General features: G+C 36.1%; 1 protein-coding gene and 1 non-coding gene across 2 annotated transcripts; both read right to left on the bottom strand.

The window, feature by feature from the left end:
• Nucleotides 1–3705: 3705 nt before the first annotated feature.
• On the bottom strand, nucleotides 3706–3777 carry TRNAC-GCA. The gene has a single exon. It is a non-coding gene; the product is annotated as a tRNA-Cys (tRNA).
• A 7783-nt stretch (nucleotides 3778–11560) lies between these two features.
• LOC113347177 lies at nucleotides 11561–18712 on the bottom strand. Its single transcript, XM_026590779.1, has 11 exons — nucleotides 18084–18712; nucleotides 16926–17190; nucleotides 16422–16581; nucleotides 15365–16337; nucleotides 14847–15255; nucleotides 14536–14717; nucleotides 13801–13960; nucleotides 13348–13578; nucleotides 12905–13258; nucleotides 12675–12776; nucleotides 11561–12438 (listed from the first exon to the last, which is right to left on the bottom strand). Exons 1-11 carry the CDS (start codon nucleotides 18566–18568, stop codon nucleotides 12190–12192), a joined length of 3570 nt encoding a protein of 1189 aa, XP_026446564.1. The 5' UTR covers nucleotides 18569–18712; the 3' UTR covers nucleotides 11561–12189.
• Nucleotides 18713–22854: the final 4142 nt, after the last annotated feature.

Raw genomic sequence — 22854 nt, 5'->3', positions numbered from 1 at the left:
TCTTAGAACCATGTTTCACAGATTGTTTAGACCTTATTTCTTTCTCTAGTGGTCTAATATTTTCTTTGGAAATTAACTTCTTTGAGCTTGTTTGCTAGTCGATTTGCTCTTCGTTGAAGTTGATTGACATATCTTATTTTATGTTTGTACTTGTAACACATAGAGAGTTTATGAACAGTAAAAATACAATAAGAACATGTCAATATGGAGGACGGTTCAGAAACCATAGCTGAGCATGCTGCTAAACAACATGTGGTACCTGAAACATGTGAAATAGTATTTTCAATAGTCAGGGAAAAATCCATTTTATCCTCCAATGTGGTTGACGAAGTTTTTCTAAGAAGAATATCAAGATTGATGTACGTATTGCTACAATTATCAAAATCAATATTTTCACTAAGGAGTGCAACACTTGGGTTTTCATCTTCATTTGACTCATAGTGATCAGACATCTCATCAAGAGTTGCAGCAAGACCTTTGTTCCCAGTGTATTTTTAACGATTTGGAAACTCATTAGCAAAATGACCAAAACCTTTACACTTGAGGTATTGTGGCATATACAAGACACAATTGAAGCAAAATCGATTTTGATTCACTCGAATCAATTCATGAACATTATAGCCACGGTTTGCAAAAGATTTCATTCCTTAATATATAAATGTATTAGTTCATGAACAAATCGATTTTAGAACATAACCTACTCAAGTATGCAAACGGGTATGCATACCTAAGTGGCCAGACTAAGTTTGGGTTCACCAGTATGAGAACGGGTACGCATACCTCCAAACTCAGTTGAATTTCCGGACATGAACTTTACGCCAGTACGCGCACGAGTATGCATACTAAGTTCCCGAACATTCATTAACCAACCAGTACGCATACGGGTATGTATATTATACTTTCCGGACTTGGAATAACATGCAACAGTTTAGCATACAAGTACGCATACTGTGTTATATCCAATCATGGTTAATTGTTCTAAACTTCTATTTCAATCATTGAAGCATTCTTAGAAGACGAAAATAGCTGTCTCACACAAACTATTAGCTTCAAAGAAATTTTCAAGTGATCGAGTGATCAATACGAAACATTCTGAGTCTACATCAAATGACTGTCTCACACAAATCATGTAAGATGTTACCAGGCGATTTCCACATGATCATCTTTTGACTTTCGTCAAGAATATAAGATGAACTTGTTTAAAGCGAAAGATTACCAACACATATTTCGAGAAATATGTAAGCGAGTTAAACTCAGCTCGAAATATCAAATGTGTATAATCAAAGTCTATATATCTATACGACTTTTGTCTCAAATAGGAGACAGAGTAGATAGACTTTTGAGTGATAGACGAGTTCAAGTCTTCACATACCTTTTGTTGATGAAGTTCTACAAGCTCCCCTTATTAGTTCTTCGTCTTCAATCGATGAAAGCCGTGAAGTTTAATGCTCAACTACACTTAGTATCCTAATCCGAGACTTAGCTATAAGTAGACTAGAAATCAAGACTTATAATTTTGACAGCTAAACTTGACAAACAAGCTTGAGATAGCAATGCTTGCGAGTTCGACCGAGCAGTGCTCTAACACCATTCGTGTCACATGCATCCATGTTTAACTTCCGAGAGGAGATCCATTAATTCTATGTCTTGATTTTTTGTGAATAAATCTCATATTCCTTCTCATATAAATCTTCTCAGCGAGACCGGAACTTGCAGTATTCCAAAAAGTATCATTGTCTCTTTTATCATCTGAAGCTGAGTGTAAACTCACACCATCTAAAAGATTACCAGAAAAAGGTTTATTTCCCTCTTGTTGCTCAAAGATTTTACCAGATTTTTCCAAAATCGATTCCACTTAGCTAACTTCGTGAAGAACACCATCATCATCATTATTTTGATCCACTGCTGGTTCTGAGGCAATAATTATAGTGTTCTAAATATCGCATGGATGAGTCATACTACCATTTAAAGTTTGTTGCTTTGAACCTTGATTATTCATAATGTATTATTGAGTAACCTTATTCATCTTTTGCTTCTTTTGATCTTTGTCATTCGATGCTGAGCTTGTGACGAGATTTTTGCGTTTGCACTCGCAAAGAGCATACTCAATTGTCATACAATGTTGGAAATATGCAAGGAGTTTAATTTTCATATGTAAAATATTCCATGAAAGCACATCCTTATCATTCCACCAAGACTCTATCATGCAAGTGCTCGGATAAATTACTTTCAACCTGAACCATTGCAAAGTGACCATAGGTTTTCCTAATTATTGCATTATTTACCAGCAAATGAGTTCCAACTACACTTACGATTTCGAAAAGTGTTTTCACTCTTCAATATTCGAGAGTAATAACAGAAATACGAACCCATACCTACGTTAAAGATTGTTGTTAGGTATTGGGATTAAAATCTGGAATCTATATCTGAAAATGGATGATATCTAGCTTCTATTAAGTTGAACCGGCTGATTCAACTTAATAGGAAAACTATTGGACATTATCTCAGTGATGATATAAAAGAGTTGATTAGAAAATAAAAGAATCCCTTTTCTATAATAACAATACTCCACACAATGCCAGTTGATCAAACTAAGAGAACGAAGCTTAATTTTAACATCATCAGTTGTTAACGGTATTGTACCCTTAGGTAAAACCATATGACCAAGCAAACTATTCTTACAATCTTCAGCACCCTTCTTATATTCATCTACTTTCTTTTATGCGGGGTTTTGGAAATTGCGAGGCACTAAAATCAAGGTTCTGAACTATACCAACAAAAGAAATCGTTGTTTTATATTTTGAAACAATGGGGTTTTCACCAATAGTTTGGGGATTGAGTATCTCAGGGTCTAGCATCATCACATCATCACTGAGATAATGTCCAGATCGCCTGATTGATGAAAACGAAAGAAAAGAATCTAAACCGGAGTCCTTTTTGTTTTTTTTAATTACATCTCTTAGGTTGAAATTTAATCATCGAAATTTGTTTATTTTCGGACGTCGAAAATATCTCCCTCTATTCAGATAGAGAGCTCACTTATTTCAGGAGAGAGAATAATAAAATTTGTTTGAATGGAATTCAAAATTGTTACTCCTTCCGTTTCTTTTTAATAGGCCAGTTTTGTTTTTAGAGAAATTTAAGGAAATTAAGAGAATTAATTATTGAAAGTGGTCCTCATGACACTTGTCAATAAAAGAAGTGAAGTGAAATGGTCCCCGTGACACTTGTCATCAAAAGAAGTAAAGTGAAATGGTCCACATGATACTTGTCATCAAAAGAAGTTAAGAGAAAAGTGGTCCCAAAAAATTAAAGTAACATTTGACTTTCCCAATTAGAAAACTGGTCTATTTTTTTGAAACTTTTATTTATAGAAACTGGCCTATTAAAAAAGAACAGAGGGAGTATATTTTAGTTGTAATTTGTGAACTAAAAAATATAAGTATAAAAATAGTTACAGAAAAGTTCATTAGAAAAACAATAATGATGCAGAATAGGAACGCAGGTTGTCGAAGCATCTAAACCTAAGCCATTCACATTTAGGTTGGGCTTTTCTATGGACAAAAAGCAAAGACAAAAGTTAGAGTGGGCCAACCAGGTTCGAACATTGGCCTTTTCTATTGACAAAAAAAACAGGCCTTTTCTATTGACAAAAATAACATTGGCCTTTTCTATTGACAACAAAAAACAAAAAAATATTTAAAGAGGGCCCAACCGGGTTCGAACCGGTGACCTCTTGATCTGCAGTCAAATGCTCTACCACTGAGCTATGGACCCAATTGTTCACTTTTGCATGAAAACCAATCTTAAACATAAGTAAATGTATTTCATATCTAAAAAATGTGAGAGGGGCATATCAAGCAAACCCGATGTGTCAGGGGTGTCAGGGGTCCTAGGAAGAAAAGCAGTTGAAAGTTGAAACTAAATAGTCATTTTCAGTCAGAAAAGGGAAATCAATTTGAACAATTATTTTCTGGAGTAATTCAAGGATACTTTCAGTTTTGCAGATCACTTTATTGTAAAGCAAGAGGCCCAGAGGATTTTCCAAACCTCAGGTGCCTGGCAAATGAATTTCTATTTGTTGAACAGATCTAAAACGAAGTGTTGATTCCCGAACAGAAAATGCAAGTGAAAACCTCGTTGTGGACTATGGGAAGCCTTCCTAACGGGTGGGAGTACTTCGATTCATTAGATTTGAACTTAATCTCCAACAAAATATATAATTCTTAAGAAGACAACTTTTTCTCAAAGACATTTTGTTTGACGTCCAATTCAGATTATGCATTGTTAAGCTGACATCTTCTCCAACAAATATTTCTAAGCTTTACGTGTGTAGCACATGTACACATGATTAGAAATGCAGTATAGGTACACAAATTGTGTCCCATTTATTTATCATACAACACCAAGTGGAACTGTCGATATCTCCCTTACGTGCGCATGCTCATGACTGATTGAACTTTTTGGCTTCTTAGGTAATGCGTACATGAGTGTGTAGCAGTGCACAAAAAGGTTGTGGGCTACGCAACTTAAATAGAATATACAGACCCTACACGGCTACACCTAAAGTGGCCCAAACTGTCCTCTTCCGTACTAGAATTGGCATTTCTCTGGAAAGCTCTTCCTAGCTTATGATGTGCTATATTATACAAAAATGGCTCTTCCATCTTAATTTTTAACCAAGCTATTATAGGAAAAAAACAATTACGGCCACTTCGAGAACTTCCACACCTTAAGCAAGAATCATACAACTAAACCAAATAAACATTTGTGCAAAGTCGTATTATTTTAACAATGTGCCAGCACACATTGTTCCTCGCCATGGTGTTAGCACTCCAAAATCAGAAGAACATGTATACAGAATAGGTAACCATGCCATGTACGTTGAGTTGATTCTCTGATAATTAATGAGCAATTTTCAGTCTCATGATTAGCTTACATTTAGTGAGTGATAGAAACAATGAATTGGCAATATTGATTAGGGATGTAGTTGGCAATTATCTCCATCAAATTTTTTTATTAATGCCCCTGATAAAGCTACCAAATTAAAATTGGTGAGATATTTCTTCTAAGATAATGTCAGTATCAGCTTTTACCCTTCCAGTACACTTATTGTTTTCGCTTTGACTGCTTGATCAAAATTTCTTCAATTATTTTCAAATAACCGTGCGTGGAATAATACATTGCAATCACTCCTGCTGTACTGCATTAGTTTCGTTTTACAGTTGCCATGGCATTCGCATTAGTCGTTGCATAGCATTAATTAAAAACAGTGTAAAAAGAAAATAAGCCGATCAAAAAGAAAAAATGTAAAGAGAAAATAGACGAGGAATAGAGTATCCAAACGCTTATTTATACAGTATAGTGTGCTAGCCAGGGGCATCAAATGTGTCTAGCCAGGAGCATCAAACGCAAGTAAGTGTGATTATCCCCGAAGATTCAAGTTAATCTAACAGGGGTTTTGCGTGTTATGCATATATTTTAACACCAAATCCAACCGAGAGAAACCAAGTCTGAATTTTTATGAACGCAACAATCAAAAGCAATCTCCTCTGTAATCCCAAGGTACAACGAAAGCAAGAATGTGTTTTTCTTGAGAATTTATTTTCAATAATTACCAACAAAAAAGCTACTCTGGCAATTTGTTTTGTTATCAATGCTGACTGCATCCATGACCATAAACGGTTAACGAACCCTAAAACTTTTTGATTCTTCAGTTTTAATTTCTAAAAAGTGGACAACTACAATTTATTTGATATCTCCCTGGACCCATTAAGATTCACTCTTTTATCATATGAATGCTAGTTATGTCTAATATGCATGTACTACTCAAAGTTGCACATTTGTTAGGGTCTTAGAGTGATTTCAGTGGCTTAATTATCTATATATAAGATGAATAATGAATTCACATTCTGCAGTAGTGAAAAGCCATTATACGGTGACAACGCCGCAAAAGCAAACACCTATACTTAAAAAGTATTTCAGAGAGTTTGTGTGTGCTTCTTTTGTAACGCCGGACTTGGATGTCTAGGACTAGGCGAATAAATTTAGTTCAAGTTGGCAGGTCTTTTCTTAAAGCTAATTGATGAATTAGTGTTTTCTTCCATTCTCTTTTTTCATTACAGGAAAGGTTATAAAAAGTTAACAATAAAGAACGTGAAAGAGCATGAGAAGTTTCTTGATCGAAATTCAAAACCACCACCTATTCCATTTTTAATTTTCTGGATTACGAATTCTTCATTCTTTGCTCTATGAACTAAAAAGCCTCAGGCAATCTATAACTTGAAATTATTTAAAACATAGTTCCAGATTTACATCTGGTACTTCATTTTTTCCATACGTAAAGTTAAAGAAGCGGCCTGCTTGAAATTGACCTTGCTCTCCCACATAGAATTTCTTTTTCTTGCTCAACCCATACTGCAAAAGAGATGTTTAATTAGAGTCTGAAACAATGCCGCATGCACCAAAGCACTTTTGAACAAACCGGCAAGCTCAACTGTCAATGCAATGCCATCTCTCTTTTTCATGATATTTGCAAACCTTCGATGTTAAACAAACTGCTGCATTTTCTGCTCGTGTTGGCCACAGTGCCAACAGATCTGTACGGACCTTATCATGAAGGAACCTACCTAGTCTGGCACTAATCAGGCTAGCTTACACAGCAGAGGAGACATATGACAGAGATAATGCCTTTTGCTTTAGATAGTCAGACTTGATACAGTTTTAGGGTTTCAATGAAACAGTTGTCTCTTCCATCTTAACCCTAAATATACTGCTTTTCTTCGGGTTTCAAAAAAATAAATACATTTACCTTTCGTTAAACCCTAGAATTAAAGGTTAGTTTTAAAGAAACTTGATCTAAACAGACTAAAGAAACTTTCATTAAACCCTAGAATTAAAGGTCAGTTTAAAGGAAACCTGATCTAAGCAGACTAAAGAAACGAACAAGCACTTTTTTTTTTTGTTACAAATTTGGATGTCAAAAAAAAGAGCTATGGACTCTTTGAACCCTAATTAACAATAGGTCTCATAAATGAAATTCTTCTGTTATTCAGGTAGCAATATACTACAATAACTGAAAACACCCATCACTTGGTGGAAGGATCAGCCAACCAGAACAACAAACAATCAAATAAGAACACACAAGAAAACTAATAGTTAAGCAAAGTTAGAAACAATTAAATAAGAACACAAGAAAACTAATAGAATCTGCAGCAACTGGCTAAAACGTAATAAATAAATCTGATTTTACAAGTTTTCTGAATGAAAACATGTACTTGTGGAGGGAGGTGTATATATGTGCGTGATAATTAGGTTGTTGTTTTCTTGCTTAGGTTTCGGATCGATTTTGTGCGGCCAACAGCGGGTGAAACTGCACGCATGATCTGATCTCCTCTTCTTGTAGAGTAGTTTAGATCATGCTGGCAGCTTCAACTGCTAGTGTTGCACTACCACCACCACTATATAGTATGTATCTAGCTAATCCAGAAAACTCAGCTAGGGTTTGCAATTCTCCATGAAAATGAAAACCTTCCTAAAACCAGCTTCTTTCTAGCTAGTTTGAATTGAGAAAAAGTGAAGTGATGAGGCATATATTTATATAGAGGGGATGATGTTAAGGGAGTATATAGTAATTCTGGTTATTATTTTAAGGAGTAGTAAACAATAAAAAGAAAGTAATGGTCCCCTGAAAACAAGTCTTCATCAACTGATCATTTCTCTCAAAAATGAAAACAAATTCATACAGTAATTTTTAATATTGTCATACTACCCACTACCTCAATGAAAACAGACTAGGTTAAATTTTTCCAGAGATTATTTACAGGAACTTTTGATGTTGTGGGGGACCTTTATTACCATGATCATCTCTCTCTCCCATGGGACCATTTTCAACTTGGATATAGTTTCCTAATTAGCTCTTTTCAAGGTTACAATCAAAAGAAGAAATATAAAAGATAACATCCCAAAATTATTTGACCTAACAATCTCCAAGTACTGTATTATTGGTTGTAAAGTAGGATTCAATGCATGGTGCTATATTTTACTTAAGTTAATTTTGTACCATAAACCTAAAAAAAGAAAAAAAATTGGAGAGGAAAAAATGAGCGATGAAAGCATAAACATCCGGTAAGCAAGTCGGATACAAGTGGCAGACTCCACGGTCGGTATACATTTGGGTTGTGGTTTGCTTGGGAATCTTATTTGCACGGACACAGCCAGGCCATTGCAGGGGCATACCCTCCCGGATGGCTCCAAAGTTTAAATTTGGCCCAACAAAAATATTAGACTATTTCCAAGCCTAATTTTGTTTGTTTGTACCCTTAAAAAAACCCCAAGCCAAATTTTTACACCCCAAACCTAAAAATCTTTGCTTCGTTCCCGTTTATTTGGCATCAAAACTGCTCCCACTTCCCAATAAATATAGGTAGATATATATAGTGTGTCAGTCCCAGACTTGATCATAATTTTCAATATGCACACAACATAAAATTTGTGAGTGGTAGAAAAACATTAATTATTCTATTGAGACCTAAATTTATTTCTGGAGATACTTTCTTATGAAGTTTTGTGATAGCATCCGTAGATGATTGGACCATCAGATAAAGGAGCGTATGGCTTGGCCGTTTGTACTGTGTCGCATGATGTGTTTGTGTTGTGCGACACTATAAATTCCATAACCATCGACTAAAATGAGATGGAATGAGTATAATTATCTCGAATTTTTATTAGATTTCTCATTCTACAAATATTTATTTAGAAAGCATAACATAAAAGTGGTCAATTAACCCAATAACGATAATTTCTGAGTAAAAAAGACATGTAAAATTTGATACTGTTTAAATGGACGAGAATGTAAAAATAGCCAGGATGTAAACAGGTTCATCCTACCCATTTTCAAATATTTTTTCTTATTTTTAATTTATATCAGGATGCATCAAGTTTCACCCTCGCTATTTTTTTAGTTTAAGTCAGGATGAATCCACATTCATTCTTGCTATTTTTTTTGTGTCTATTTCACCCATACTAATTTTTACTCGTCCATTAAAACCGTGTTTTAAAAATATTTGGGCAATTGACCCAATTTCCGAAAACATAAAGTGCCATTAGGACAATATTGTTATTCATGCACTGAGTCCTTATACAATAATGTTGTGTTAAGCTATTGACTAAACAAGCACATCACTTCACATCACACCTTTACAAGTCTGCTAATGTGGATGCCAGGTTTAGTGGGGATGTATCAAATCAGGGGGAAAACTGTTTTGTCCTATACGAAAATCTGTTTTATCTTATTATACACTCACACTTAATTTGGTACCCCTATTAGGAATGTTGCACGTTTAGTCTCTGGCACAGTACGCACTACATACAAACACACATTTTAATGTGTGGTGTTAAGGTTTTACCTGTGCGTTTTACACGCGTATTAAACAACTTATGGTGCTATTTGTTTTGTTCGATCATGTGGAATAATCTCCCTAGGAGTTGAGGCTTTCATTTCCCATTATTCGTAATTATATGTTTATATATAGATGGAATCAGGGGAGATGGAATTTTTCAGCAATGTGTAATCGACATGCATAAAGGTTCTTTTAAGAAATTGACCTGCATAATCAAGGTATTCTTAGATTATATGCATGAAATTAAGCTTTTGAGATTTGATTTGCTAAGTTGAGGGAATAATCTCCTCACAATTGTTAGTTTTTTACTATATTTTGTTTCGCAAATAAAGCCTAACTTGGAATACTAGCTTGTTATCTAGCCTAACTTTCCATTCTCCCTTTGTTTCAGACACGGCACATAGGGTATCAAATAAACAGCTAGGGAGGCTCAACCTATGCATCGTTTGGCATGACGAAGGAGAAGAAGACCGAACCCACAACAAAAAGATATTCGAAACAAGAAGAAAATCCGAACGACCCTTCACATATGGATGTAAAGGGCATACGGGGTTAAACCCAAGTGATAACATAACATTCCCCAAAAAGGATGTTCTAGATAGTATATGGTTTTCCTTCTACAAAATGAACGGTCTATTTGTTTAATTAGGGTGAAATGAACGATGATATGAGTCTGAAACTCGTCAACACCAGAGTGCATGGGATTTTTCTTTCTTTGCCTAGCGAGCTTGCAGGCAGCAGAGCAGATTTAAAAGGAAAAATTAGGAGGGAGAGGCAAGTAGTGGAAAAATGAAAATCTTTAACATGTAAGGTTCACTTCACATTGCTTTATTGCTCGACATGTTACAACTTACAACCTTCACATTTCTATAAATTTTGGAATAAGTTAATGCTGGGAAATGGCATGAAAGTCAGTTAAAAAAAAAAACACTCTAATTGATCGAAGAGGAAATGCCCGTTACAAGTTAATCAAACTAGACATACATTTGTGTTTGCGAATGATCTCAAGTTTAATGGGAACTGGAATCCGAAGAATACTTGGTTATTCTAGCTGGGAGTGGGGGCAAAAAATAAATATAAGTTTTACCTTAAAGGTAGTGAAAATGTAACATGCGAGAGAAGTTGGTCACAGTGACTGAATGACACTTTTCATGAAAAATAGATGGGAAGGAGGAGTATTAGTTTCAGTTAGAGACAGATAGAGAGAGAGATAGAGAGAGAGAGATCTGGCATCTCATTGAGCTAGCTAGCTAGGGCGTGGTGGTGTTTCATAGTAGGGTGGTCCAACAACTATATATTATATGTATAATAGAGAGAGTTGAGACTGAGGAGAGTAAGAGTCAGAGAACAGTGGGGACCATTCATCTCTCTGTCCCACTACCCCCCTCCCTCCCTCCTCCTAGCTGGCTCCCTTGTTCTTGCCTTGGATGCATTAATTCCTTTTACAAATTATTATCCAAGAGCGATAGAATGTGAATGGGCATGGTGACCCAACCAGTGATTTATCTTAAATTACAGCATTCATCCTAAAGCTTTTAGCATCTTGATCGAGGATTAGGTTTCGAAGTATATCTGGATATACCCCAGTCAAGTAGCTTGCAAAGTGGCGTGAGTCCCAGCACGTCCCATACACATACTTGGCACATTTGAAATAAAATTTTCTAATGACTCTTTTATGTTCTTTTATGGGTAACCTCCATAGGAGGGATTCCTCGTTGACGTATATACTCCACTTGCAGTCACACAATCTCATGTCTGTAAAAAGTGCGGAAGGCCCCGCGGGGAAAGGATGGGTGGGGTTCATCCTAGGGTCCTCTATATACTAGCCCCTACAGGACTCTGGACCTAGACCTGCTCTCCGACTGATCTTTGAGCTCCAACCTTAACTCTCTGTTTACCAAAAAAAGGTTCATCTTTCTGTTTTGCTTACCAAGAAAGGTTATCCTTCTGCTGGTTGTCATGTGTATGTTTCATATTGTGTTTGGGTAAGTTAAAAACTTCCATCTCAGAACAGCTTTATCTTCGGGTGAGAATCACTCGACCAAATGGAGACAAATGTCTTCTCTCTCTAAATTCAGTTATCTTTGTGCTTCTCGCACATGATGCAAAATTGTAAACAATTTTCAGACTGCACATATAGAATTTTTAAGACGCTTTCCTTGTAACCACAATATTGAAGCAACGATTTGCATCAAATAAAGTAAAAATTACAGCAACTTATTACAGGAAAATTTCCTCCGTATCCGATATAATTAACCTGGTAGGTAAAACTAGTACATTTAAGACTCCCCTAACTCTTCCCAGATAAAAATTACTCTGTATAAAAGCTTATATAGTTTTTAGTTTACAATACATGACTACTGTTCTTACAAAGACGGTGGAAACTAACCTAACTTGTGACTAACACGGGGAGCAATAGATATACATTGCTGACACCCTAAAATTAAAAGCTACAAAATTTTGAGTGAATAAATTAAAGGGAAGGGGAACAAGACAGTTGGTATTATTGAATAGGATTTACATCTGCGCAAACTGTCATCTCAAGTCAAGCAGAGGATGGTGCAAGATTGCGAGGTTCTGGGGATGGGGATGAATCGAACCTAGAGCAGCTGATGGTGTGTGTAGTTCAGTTGAGATGCTGGATCTGGTGCTGGTGCTGGTGCTGGTGCTGGTGCCGAAGGTGCCAGAGCTAGTGGGTTCCAGACGAGGGTGGCGTCAAAAGTGACAAGGTTCTTGAATTGGGAGCAGGTGTGTTGTGATTCTAAATACTGTCATTGCTTTTTTCTTTTTACTTCTCAGATCTGACAAAAGACGCTGTTTGAGCTTGCAACATTTTGTAGATGCAACTAGCTGTTGGACGCTCCTTAGGATTTCGTCGCGTACACTGATGAAATAAGTTAACGAGGAATTTCAAAGAGTCTACTTCAGCTTTTATCCCTCCTTCAGCCTTTATTTCCAATGATGACCTATCCATCTCAAGCTCATCTGATGATGACAAACCCTCCAATTCATCTGTAAGGTGCGGCCGACAACCCATCTGCATCAGTCAAACACAGCCATTAATTACCTTAAATTCCACAAATTCAAGTTAGAGTTGCAACACGTTTGAAATTTGATATTATTAATTTCAGGTTTCTTGATTAGTATCCTTATTTCTATAATTTGACTTTTACAGTGCTCACTTCTCTCCATTAACAGACGCTTTACCCATATCAACACAAAGGGAAAGGGAAAAAGATAAAGAACCGAGGAAGAACGAAATTTGACACGCACCTGAAGTAGATAATGGATTCTCGACTCTGATAAACCTGCATATGGAATGTTCAGGGTAAGTAATTCCAAGAGCAGGCACCCATATGACCATATATCAACCTCCTGCAAAACAAAGAACATGAAGCCAGAAAAACATGAGAAGATTCCCATGGAGAAGGCCTATTCGAGAATGATAACCAACATTAGTTTTGATCCAAAGATGAAAATTTACAGCATAATAAGACACTCACCAGCCCGTACATACTCCTTATGTGCATTGCCTGTAGCACCTCCGGAGCCATCCAACGAGGTGTCCCAACACAAATATTAGGTTGAGGTATTCCCACATGCGCGATGCAACATGTGTGTAACGAAGACCGTAGAGGAACTGCTCTATCAAAGTCACAAAGTTTGATAAGAGGCACCCTTCCATCAGCTGTTGATCTATCCACGTCAATCAGAATGTTTTCACTTTTTATGTCCCGATGAATGATGTGCTTCGCGTGCAACTCCGCCAATGCACAAGCAACATCCCTAGCAATAGATAGCGTCCACTCCACCGCAACACGACTTTCACCATTTTTTGAAAGCTTCTCTAAATAACTCTGAAATGCAAAGGAATAAGAGATTGAGTGCAAATGTGCAAACAAAAATATGTAGAAACCTATAAAAAGCTAAATTTAAGCATAATTACCTTCAGAGAACCCCCTTCAAAGTATTCCATCACAATTGCAGATTTCAATAAACGCTGCTTTTCATTTCCATCTGCTGACTGAACCCACTCAGACCAGATCTGATGCCCATAAATGTCTATGATACATGGGTGTTTCTTCAAAGCACATAACATTCTTACTTCGCCTAAACAAGTATACTCAAAGTTTTTTATTTCCTCAACTGTGGCACCACATGTATCTAAAGTCCGTACCTGTAACAACCCAATAGCTCAGTCAGCACGCCTGACTAACTCAACACTAACGATTAACACAATCGTAACAAAACAGATTAAATCAAGCAATACAATAAAAGGTCATAAATTATGACATTAGTTGACTTTCCAAATTGACCACATGCAGTAAAATGAGTGTAAAGATGTTAAAAGTGACAGTGGGTGATGGTTCGAAATTACAAACAGAGAAACAAATCACACCTTTGCCACAGCTTGAACAGATCCTAATTTGCAGCGGACAAGAGAACTCAATGCCACTTGTTTGACTTCATCGGAAAATGATATGGAAGGGAAGGAGTAATCTGAGATTGTGATATCTTCACTTGACAGAGAAAAATCAATCCTACGCATGGGAATATACCTACAACAGCAAGCTAATAAGTCAGACGAATCTCAGAGTACCACAAGAAAGTAAGTTAAGGCAAACAGATGCAAATCCAAGACAATGATACCATATTTCAGCACACAGATGCAAATCATATACAATGGAGACAATGGAGTACAAAAGTAAGTTAAGGCAACCAAAAATAACTTTTTCCTACAGCCATTTAGATATTTGCCTTTTTTGGTTTGTAACTGCCCATGTGTCATCTTGTAAGGGAATGCTTAAAACAAAATTTAAATACATAAGCACCATCACAGTACAACATAATTTGCTATAAATATAACTATTACAGGAATGATGTGTACACCACAAGACCAACCACATAAGGATAATACAAAATTAGTCAAACATCAACAACTAGTTTCTAAGATAGATAACATAAAAAACTCAAGAAAAATGCATACAGTGCTAAAGACAATTGTTGGAAGTAAACAATGTCCAAACCAGCAAACAGAAACAGAAAAAAATATTTCATCTCCAGAACTGAAACTTGAATGGGATTATATAATCGAAATTAGTAAAGAGATCAGTGGAAGAAAAAAATTACCGACCTACAAAAGAATTCTGGATCAGTTTCTACTCTTATATCAATTGGACAACATGCATCCACAACCATCCGCACCCACGAGTCATCCCTCCTGACAAGAACGGTGTTCCAGGCATGTGGCATGAAGTCGAGATACCCCCGCACGAGCTCGCAAGGAATGGGTGGATCCACTCGATCACATAAATACTGAAAGTGTATGAATATCAGTCAGCATCTTAGTCAAAATTGCAAAAGGGTTAGGCGAGATGTAGGGAATGATTGGTAACCATTAGTTGAGAGTTGATAGAGTAAGTCGAATATAACTGCAAGACTTACCTTCATCAGCACTGCTCTGTGTCTACATACACCCCAGCGCAAAGCCCCAATCGGGACAACACTTGAATTGCGTGCTTGCTTGATAGTTTGCAAAGATTTCTCACAAAGTTCAGTGAAGTTAAAAGTTTCCGCAGCACATGTACTCTGTTTAGAAGAGGTTTCAGCATTCTCACTATTTCCAGTTGGGCAAGTGCAAACAAACGGCTTTTGGTTATAATTAACACCAGAAGCAGATCTTCTTGTCATTCTTATAAGATTACTTCTGTCAATGCCTCCAAACCAATCTGAAACCAATAAAGCAAGAAGTGATGCTCTCTGCAAGTTATCAACGGCACCATTTGGCTGCTTCGATGGAGACAGCAAAGCATTGGCAGACTTCACAATCACATCCAACTCCTCGTCCCTGTTTCTGGAAGTCACAAAAAATTCAGCAAATTAATGCAACGAAAGTCATAACTTATAGCATAGACACTAGATCGAAACTTCCAACAATAAATGTGCAACATACAAAAACTAACCTATCAAGAAGAATTACTTCGCGTGAGCTGAGACAAACATGATGCTCATAGTTTTGTAATGACCTAAAAGGACGATCACGTCCTGCATCATAGAATCCATCAGGTAGACGATCTTTTATGCTGCAATATGACTCGGTGCTGTATTTCATTGATAAGTTCAAGCATTCATCAAAAGGCCTACGTGATTTGCTCGGTTTAGGATTATCAGGAAACCCATCAGAATGCCTTTTTGAAATTGAACTATTTTTAGAAACCTCTGAAGCTGAATCTTCATCCTCCCTACCTGTCTTACTAGCAGACACTTCTTTAGGCTCACCGTTATGGTCACAATCACACTCTTTATTACTACCAATTGAGTCGACAATGATGTTATCATCCTCTGTTGATTCATCCTCTTCACCTGTCTTATTAAAGTTACTAGCAGACACTTCTTCGTGATCGACGTGGTCACAATCACACTCTTTATTATTATTAATAGAGTCGACAATGATATTATCATCCTCATCTTGAACAACCAAAAGCCGGTGATAGTCTTCACCGGTATCATCAAGACCTTTTACCAAGTCAGGTGCACTATCTACGATGGAACTTGACTCGGTTAAAGACTCAGATGCTCCAACAGGTAGCTTGCATTTCTCACATTTGGAATCAAAATGATCATCCTCGCCAGCAACTACCCGTTCAGTGGTTCCAGCAATATATTTCACACTGCCGGACTCACTCTCTACAATAGAACTTGATTCGGACATGGACTCCGATGCAACAGCAGGTAGCTTACAATCTTTGCATTTCACATCCACTTTCATCTGCTGGTGATCGTCATTTCTCCACTTTCTAATGCTGTTCAGACGATCTTGACGAGCTCTTTGTTGCAGATCATCACGCCGTTTCCACCCTTTTCCTCTTCTCCTTACTGCAGAGGATCTATTTTTTGGTAAGGCCTCAGACGACACACTAGATACACAATGGGAACCTGGCATCAAATTCGCTTATCAGAAATCAGTATAGATTAGGTGATCGAAAATTAAATCAAAATAAAAATTTCAGTGTCTCTCACCATTATACAAATGCCTTCCCTCAACCTCTTGAGTCGGAACCTCGTCATCGACTTCAATCAAATCGCTAATGAATTCGTCGTTGCTCATGTCTTTGCCGTTTCCTTCCAAATTGCAGCATATCCATGAAGGAATTTGACAACAATTGAGAAGCTTATTGTACTTAACAACAGTAAAGAATAAAGGCAACAAAAAAACACGTCAGATTTAGAACATTTGAACATGAAGGTGCAGAAGACGTATAGATAAACTAACAGATGTGCAATTATATATCTTTCACCAACAAGTTACACTAGAACCTAGGATGCAAAACAAACCATCAAATTTAGCTTCAAAATAATTAGAAAGTGAGGGATAAATATTAACGCACTTGAAACAATGAAAGCTAGGGAAGAAACTGGAAGAAAAAATCCCTACAAGCAACCACAAATTAACCTGACATTTTAAAAGGTTTAGAAAGTTAACAAATGCGCTCCATAATATAGTTTATAAGCTTTATTCAATACCTGGAGGCTCAATATCCGGAGGTTTTGCATGGGGTAGAGATTTAAAGATCCCAATGATGTCAGCTTATTATTTGAGACATCCAAAGTCTCCAACATCTGCAGACGGGAAATATCTGAAGGCAGTTCTTCCAGTTTGTTGTTTGCAATCTTCAATGTTTGCAGGGAAGTTAGAGAAGTAATCTCACTAGGCAAATGTTTTAGCTTATTGAACGAAAGATCTAGATCCTCCAGATTAGTAAGACAACCAATCTCCCCAGGAAGGTATCTGAAGAAATAAGACATATGCAGCAATTTAAACTTTGTTAATATAAGTGTAAACCCATCAAAATACGATGGTCCAATAGCTGCACGCCTACTACACCTCCAAAGTACAAGTTAAATGAAGGCATTACAAAATTGAATAGATTTTTTTGATTTCTGATTAGACATAAGGAATAGTTAATAATTAATCGATAAATGATATAAAATAATACAAGTGCTGAACTTTGTCCCCGTCAAATACAAAAAAGTAACCAACTTAAACATACAATGGCTGGCAAATGCATTGATTAAGGAACTTACGGATGAGTCAACTGTGTTACACAAAACGACATGTTTGTGAAAACAACTGTACACTCCAATTAGAACTAAATGTACCACTGGTTAGATGCCTCAGCAAAACAACTATACATCCGGTACATGATCCAGAGTTTATGTCAACTATATCATAATAACAAATTAGTGAACTCTAAAAACTAGACACCGTACCTAAGCCTTTTGATTTCTTTATATACTACAAAAGGCACCAGCAAGCTATTCCAGAGATGAGGTAAGTTACAGTGAACCTTACAGAACTTCTCTAATTGATCAAAAAAGCCTACGCTGTTTACTTTATCTCATTGCTCTGTAATCCAAAATTGTTGGAGTGTCACGCTTTCTTACTGTTCGATTGTGAATTTCGACGAACTCTTAAGCCTCTATCCAGTATTTCCTTCAGTTGAAATTGTGACATTCGAAAGAGTAAAGCCTAGTTCGCATAACTAGCATGACCAAAAATTCTAACTAAGAATAACACTTATTTTACATGAAAAGACCGTACAAGTTAACATTTTTATGACCTAATACCATCAAAACAACTTCAAAAATAACCAAAATCACCATAACAAAAGAAAATAGTACCTGATATTGAAATGACAAACTGTAAGCTTCGTCAAGCCCGTAAGATTTGCAATCTCACTCAATAACGGAAACGACGAAGGCCTCGCGGGCACTTTGCACAGCTCAAGCTCCTTCAAAGCTTTCAATTTCTGTAACTGCAAACCTGATAACTTGGGTGATGAAATCTTCACTTGTAAACATTCTAAGCCAACTAATTCCCCAGTTTCTGAAGGAAATAAATTTATCTCATTCCCAAAAAATTTCAATGTCTTCAAACCTCCATAACCTCGAATTGACTTAGGAATTAAATTAAAAACATTCTTATACACAAATAAACCCTCAACAGAACTCTTCGAAGGTGAATCTAACAATGATATCTCCCATGTTTTATCAGTTACATCTTCTGCACTTTCAACATCTAAAGCAGCCCCCTTTGGTAGAACTTCTGATACGACCTCTGCGCATGACTGAGCAGGAACAATTTCTAAGCCCTCTGATGCTTGCATTGGATAAAACTAGAGTTCTGGTTTAGGTTTCAGGAGAAGATTGAATAAATTAATTTAGGGTTTAGTTGCAGAGGGGAAGCAGAAGGGGGAAAAGCGTGTTGAAAGTTTTGTGTGAAACCCTAGATTGAGAACAACGAAGATACGGTGATCTAGTATATATACGGTAGATTTCAGTCATGATACAACTGCCTAATCTCCTTGCCTTTATTAAGATCACAAAATAAGAAAGTCATTTTCAACGGTTACGATTATTGTTTTGTTTATAAAAGGTAATGTAATACGGTAGAAGTAACGGGGAATGGTATGTCGACTTGATTTAGGAGTTAATCTAGACCGGTAATCTCAGATAGGATACTCTAAACGGATAGAACAAAATGATGCTTACGAATAAAGCGACTACAAAAAGTACCTGGACTGGACTAATGAGTATGAGAATGGCCAACTTTGACCAAACATTTCCATGGTCCAAAATGAATTTTAATGTAGGAATTTGGCTTGGTTATTTTGCCGAATGACTACTTTGTGTCCCAGAACAATGAATAATAGGAGAAGAAAAGTGCAAACTAGATTTTGAAGTGTAATGTAATGTCAATTTTGTTGATTTCTCTACTGAGATTACTGTGCATTGATGAAAATCTTCAGTAATAATTGATCAATTTGCGCTACATATGTTATTATGGCTATGGATTTTCAGTATTTTATCAATTATGGTTGAGTCACTTTACCACGGTTTAAATGCAATGCATCACTTTAAGGCTTATTCACTTAAAAGCGTATATATTTTTGATTTTTTCTAGAAATTTTTTGTTACAATTCCATACTATAGCAGGTGAAATGTTTTTTTCATTGTTCATTCTTATTTCTTTAGCAATTTGTTCGTAGATTATCAAACCCTCTCTAAAAACATATTTATATCATCGTACAAGGAATAATTTATGATTAGTCCGAATTTACTTAAATTTCTATTAATTTTATACAGTTAACACATTAACACTTTGACAAGTAATTGGTTTGACTTCTATTCCATAAGTTACTCAAACCTTTTATGTCCTACCAGAAGTTGAAAGATACCAGATTAATTTTCATGTGTTTATAGTATGAGGTTTGTATGTGGCTGGGATCTTATTTGAGCCCAACAACAGCACACTGTTATCTAATCTTGTTAGAGCATAGCTCGGTTGAACTCACCAAGCATTGGTATGTCAAGTTTGGTTGTCATATTTTAGTATTAAAACTCATCTAGAGTCGCTTGATTAAATACCAGAGACAACTTCGTTTAGGTTAGACTGGAAAGTCTAGGAATGTTGAGACATGCAAGTATTACTCCGAAGACTTGAAGAATGTGAAGAAATAAAGAACTACAATGATGACGTCATCCTTCCACTTGAGGTTCGTAATATTGATTTGAACGGTTTCATTCCTAACATATATTTCAAGTCGTGCTATATTAAAAACATAACTGCGAAGTTGTATATATTATATAATACTCTAATGATGTGACATAATCATAATAGTATGGTCATAGTATTAAGGAATTAGACTACATAGTATAATACTTATCTTTTGAACTTCATAGATATAACATCGACATAATCCTGTATATATTGTTATGATTATGTGAATGGGTTATGGTGAAGATTTAATCCTAGGAAACAATGTTTTACATTTGTTTAAAGGAAGTACATTCATGAACTTGTTTCGTGAATCGAAAGGGAAATCAATAGGCTTATTGGTCCAGCTATAAATTGCAAATCTTTGGATGACCAATATGTGTGAAATGGTAGAACCGATCTTAACTCAGGTTATGTATCTTGGTATAACTAATCACAATGCCTGACTTATGATTTGGTATGACCAGTTTTGTTAATTAGTGTAATCGATCCTAAGTATTCACCATGTGATGGTATGATCAATCCTTGTAATTGGTGTGACTGATCCTAGTAATTGGTATGACCGATCATGAGTGTGTGTGATGGATCCTTGTAATTGGTGTAACCGGTCCTGGAAACTGGTGTGACCGATCACAAGTAATATCATGTGTAGATGGAACCGATCCTTGTAACTGGTGTAACCGATCCTAGTGACTGGTGTGACCGATCACAAGTATTTCCAAGAATGCAAATCCATGTAAATATGAAATAAGGATTTGTAGTGAAAAGACGTCAACATACTTTGAGCACGAACAGCAACTCTTATCATTTATTTTTCAAAGATATTCCTTGGTACTCAAGGCGATCCTGCACCGAAATAAATTAAGAATCTTTTAGTTAAGGTTTTTGGTTTTATATGCTTTAATTACCAGCAATTAATGCATAGCTCTAGAGAATAAAAATTAGTAATGTGCATTTACTAATTGGAGATTCTCTATTGAGAGATTTCGGAAACAGTGGACAAAGTATTTATCGGAATTGGGAAAACCGAGTTTTGTCATTTATTGCATATCTTGAGAATATCTTCGGTTTTGGAAATTTCTTAGTGTCCAAACATCTTGGTCTATAAATACCTAACTTTGTATTTCTAGCAAACTATCCCTAAGAGTCACGCAAACTTCATTTCTTATTATTTCTGGTGGAGTCGTCTATTCGGAGAGAAAAGTATCCTAATTAAGTGAAATCTCTTACGGTCGCTCGTTTAAAGACTTATGTGGGATCAAGAAGCTCTACGAGTACCGTTGGTGGGAAACTAGATAATTGCAATGTTATTAGTTTTTGATTGACTAACGATTGTTTAAACTTTGATTGCACCTAGTTTGTCTATTCTTGAGAATATTCTCTTATGATATAAGATACACTCAAACTAGATCAGAGTATCGACGGGATCTTTAGAACTGTTGTTAGATCTAAAGACATTTTGTGATAATCTATTGCTAACAGACTCCGCTCTCTGCGTGATTGATCACAAGAGATTCAAGTGGTGTTGTGCAGGTTATTAAAGATTAAAGAAGATTTGAAGACAAATAACCTCTCTTATTAGTTTTCGTATCTTGTGAATTATGTGCACAAACTTTGATCAGCTGGGATCTAACTAGGATCAGATTTATTCGATTGATTAGTTGTGTGAGATCGGCAATCTCCATGTTTCTCTTAAAGATTTATTTTGATTGAGTGTGAATCTATACTTGACTATTTCGGTAGTTAAAGTTAGATTGATCTAACCAGACAAAGGAGTTTATTAGATTAAACATAAGAGCCTTTGTCAAAAGTTCATCTAAATCTTGTAGTAAGATTGATTAACAGATTATTTCTTTATTGTTTGGAATACGATCCAAAGGACCTGTTATTCACGTGGGTGACTTTAGAAGTTGAAGGTGCACAGATACTGAGGGAAATAAGTAGCTAGGGGTAGTCTTCTTGGTCTCAACTGTACGAAGTTGGTATTAGATTTTGTATAGCGGCTTAATTCTGAGAGTATTCAAAACGGGACTAGGTCTCGGGGGTTTTCTGCATTTGCGTTTCCTCGTTAACAAAATCTTGTGGTGTATTTTACTTTAATTTCCACATTATATTTATTATAATAAAATAAAATACACATATACGTTAACTCCGCATTACTTTATAGTGACCCTATAGAGTTCGGTCAATATCGAACCTATTATCAAGTAACACAATTTGTTGTTGTATTTTATCGATCTTGTATCCATAGTCAATCACACAAGTTATCTTGTTGTTGTATTGTCTCGATCTCGTATCCATATACGATCACACGAAGTGTGAACCGAATTGTCGTATTGTCTCGACTCTATCCATAGACGATCACATTCGATAGAGGACTTATAGGCTGGAAAAAAAAATATTATGGTGTATTTGGGTACCCTCGTCTTTTCAATTGGTATCAGAGCAGGAAACACAAAAAGATCTAACAATATGTGTTTGGTGCGATCCAACCTATAAGGATTAGATCTAATGTCTGATTCAGTTAACGTCGTGGCAGGATTTGACTACTTCAAAGACCCGTGGTGCAAGACACAAATGAAGTATATAATACCCTCTTCCTAAATTTGTTAGGAATTGGGATTATGTATATGTATGTCTCGGTTGACTTACATAATCCCTTGTCCATCATAGAATTGTATCCAATGGTATTGAATACTAACAAGTTTAGTATCAATGATACAATATTTCTATATGACATGTTTTATCTTGAAAATGCATAAGATTCCACATGAGATTTTTCTAAGTATGAACCATGACTATTTTTTTCTTGAAAAATCTGGGATCTTAAATATATGTTTGATTTATTACCCATATATACATATGTACATTTTCAAATCTAACACTGTCAATGTG

Source organism: Papaver somniferum, chromosome 2 (assembly GCF_003573695.1).
Source record: "Papaver somniferum cultivar HN1 chromosome 2, ASM357369v1, whole genome shotgun sequence".
Classification (NCBI taxonomy): Eukaryota; Viridiplantae; Streptophyta; class Magnoliopsida; order Ranunculales; family Papaveraceae; genus Papaver; species Papaver somniferum.
The sequence above is the reverse complement of the archived record's forward strand: the minus strand, read 5'-3'. Positions and strand labels throughout refer to the sequence as shown.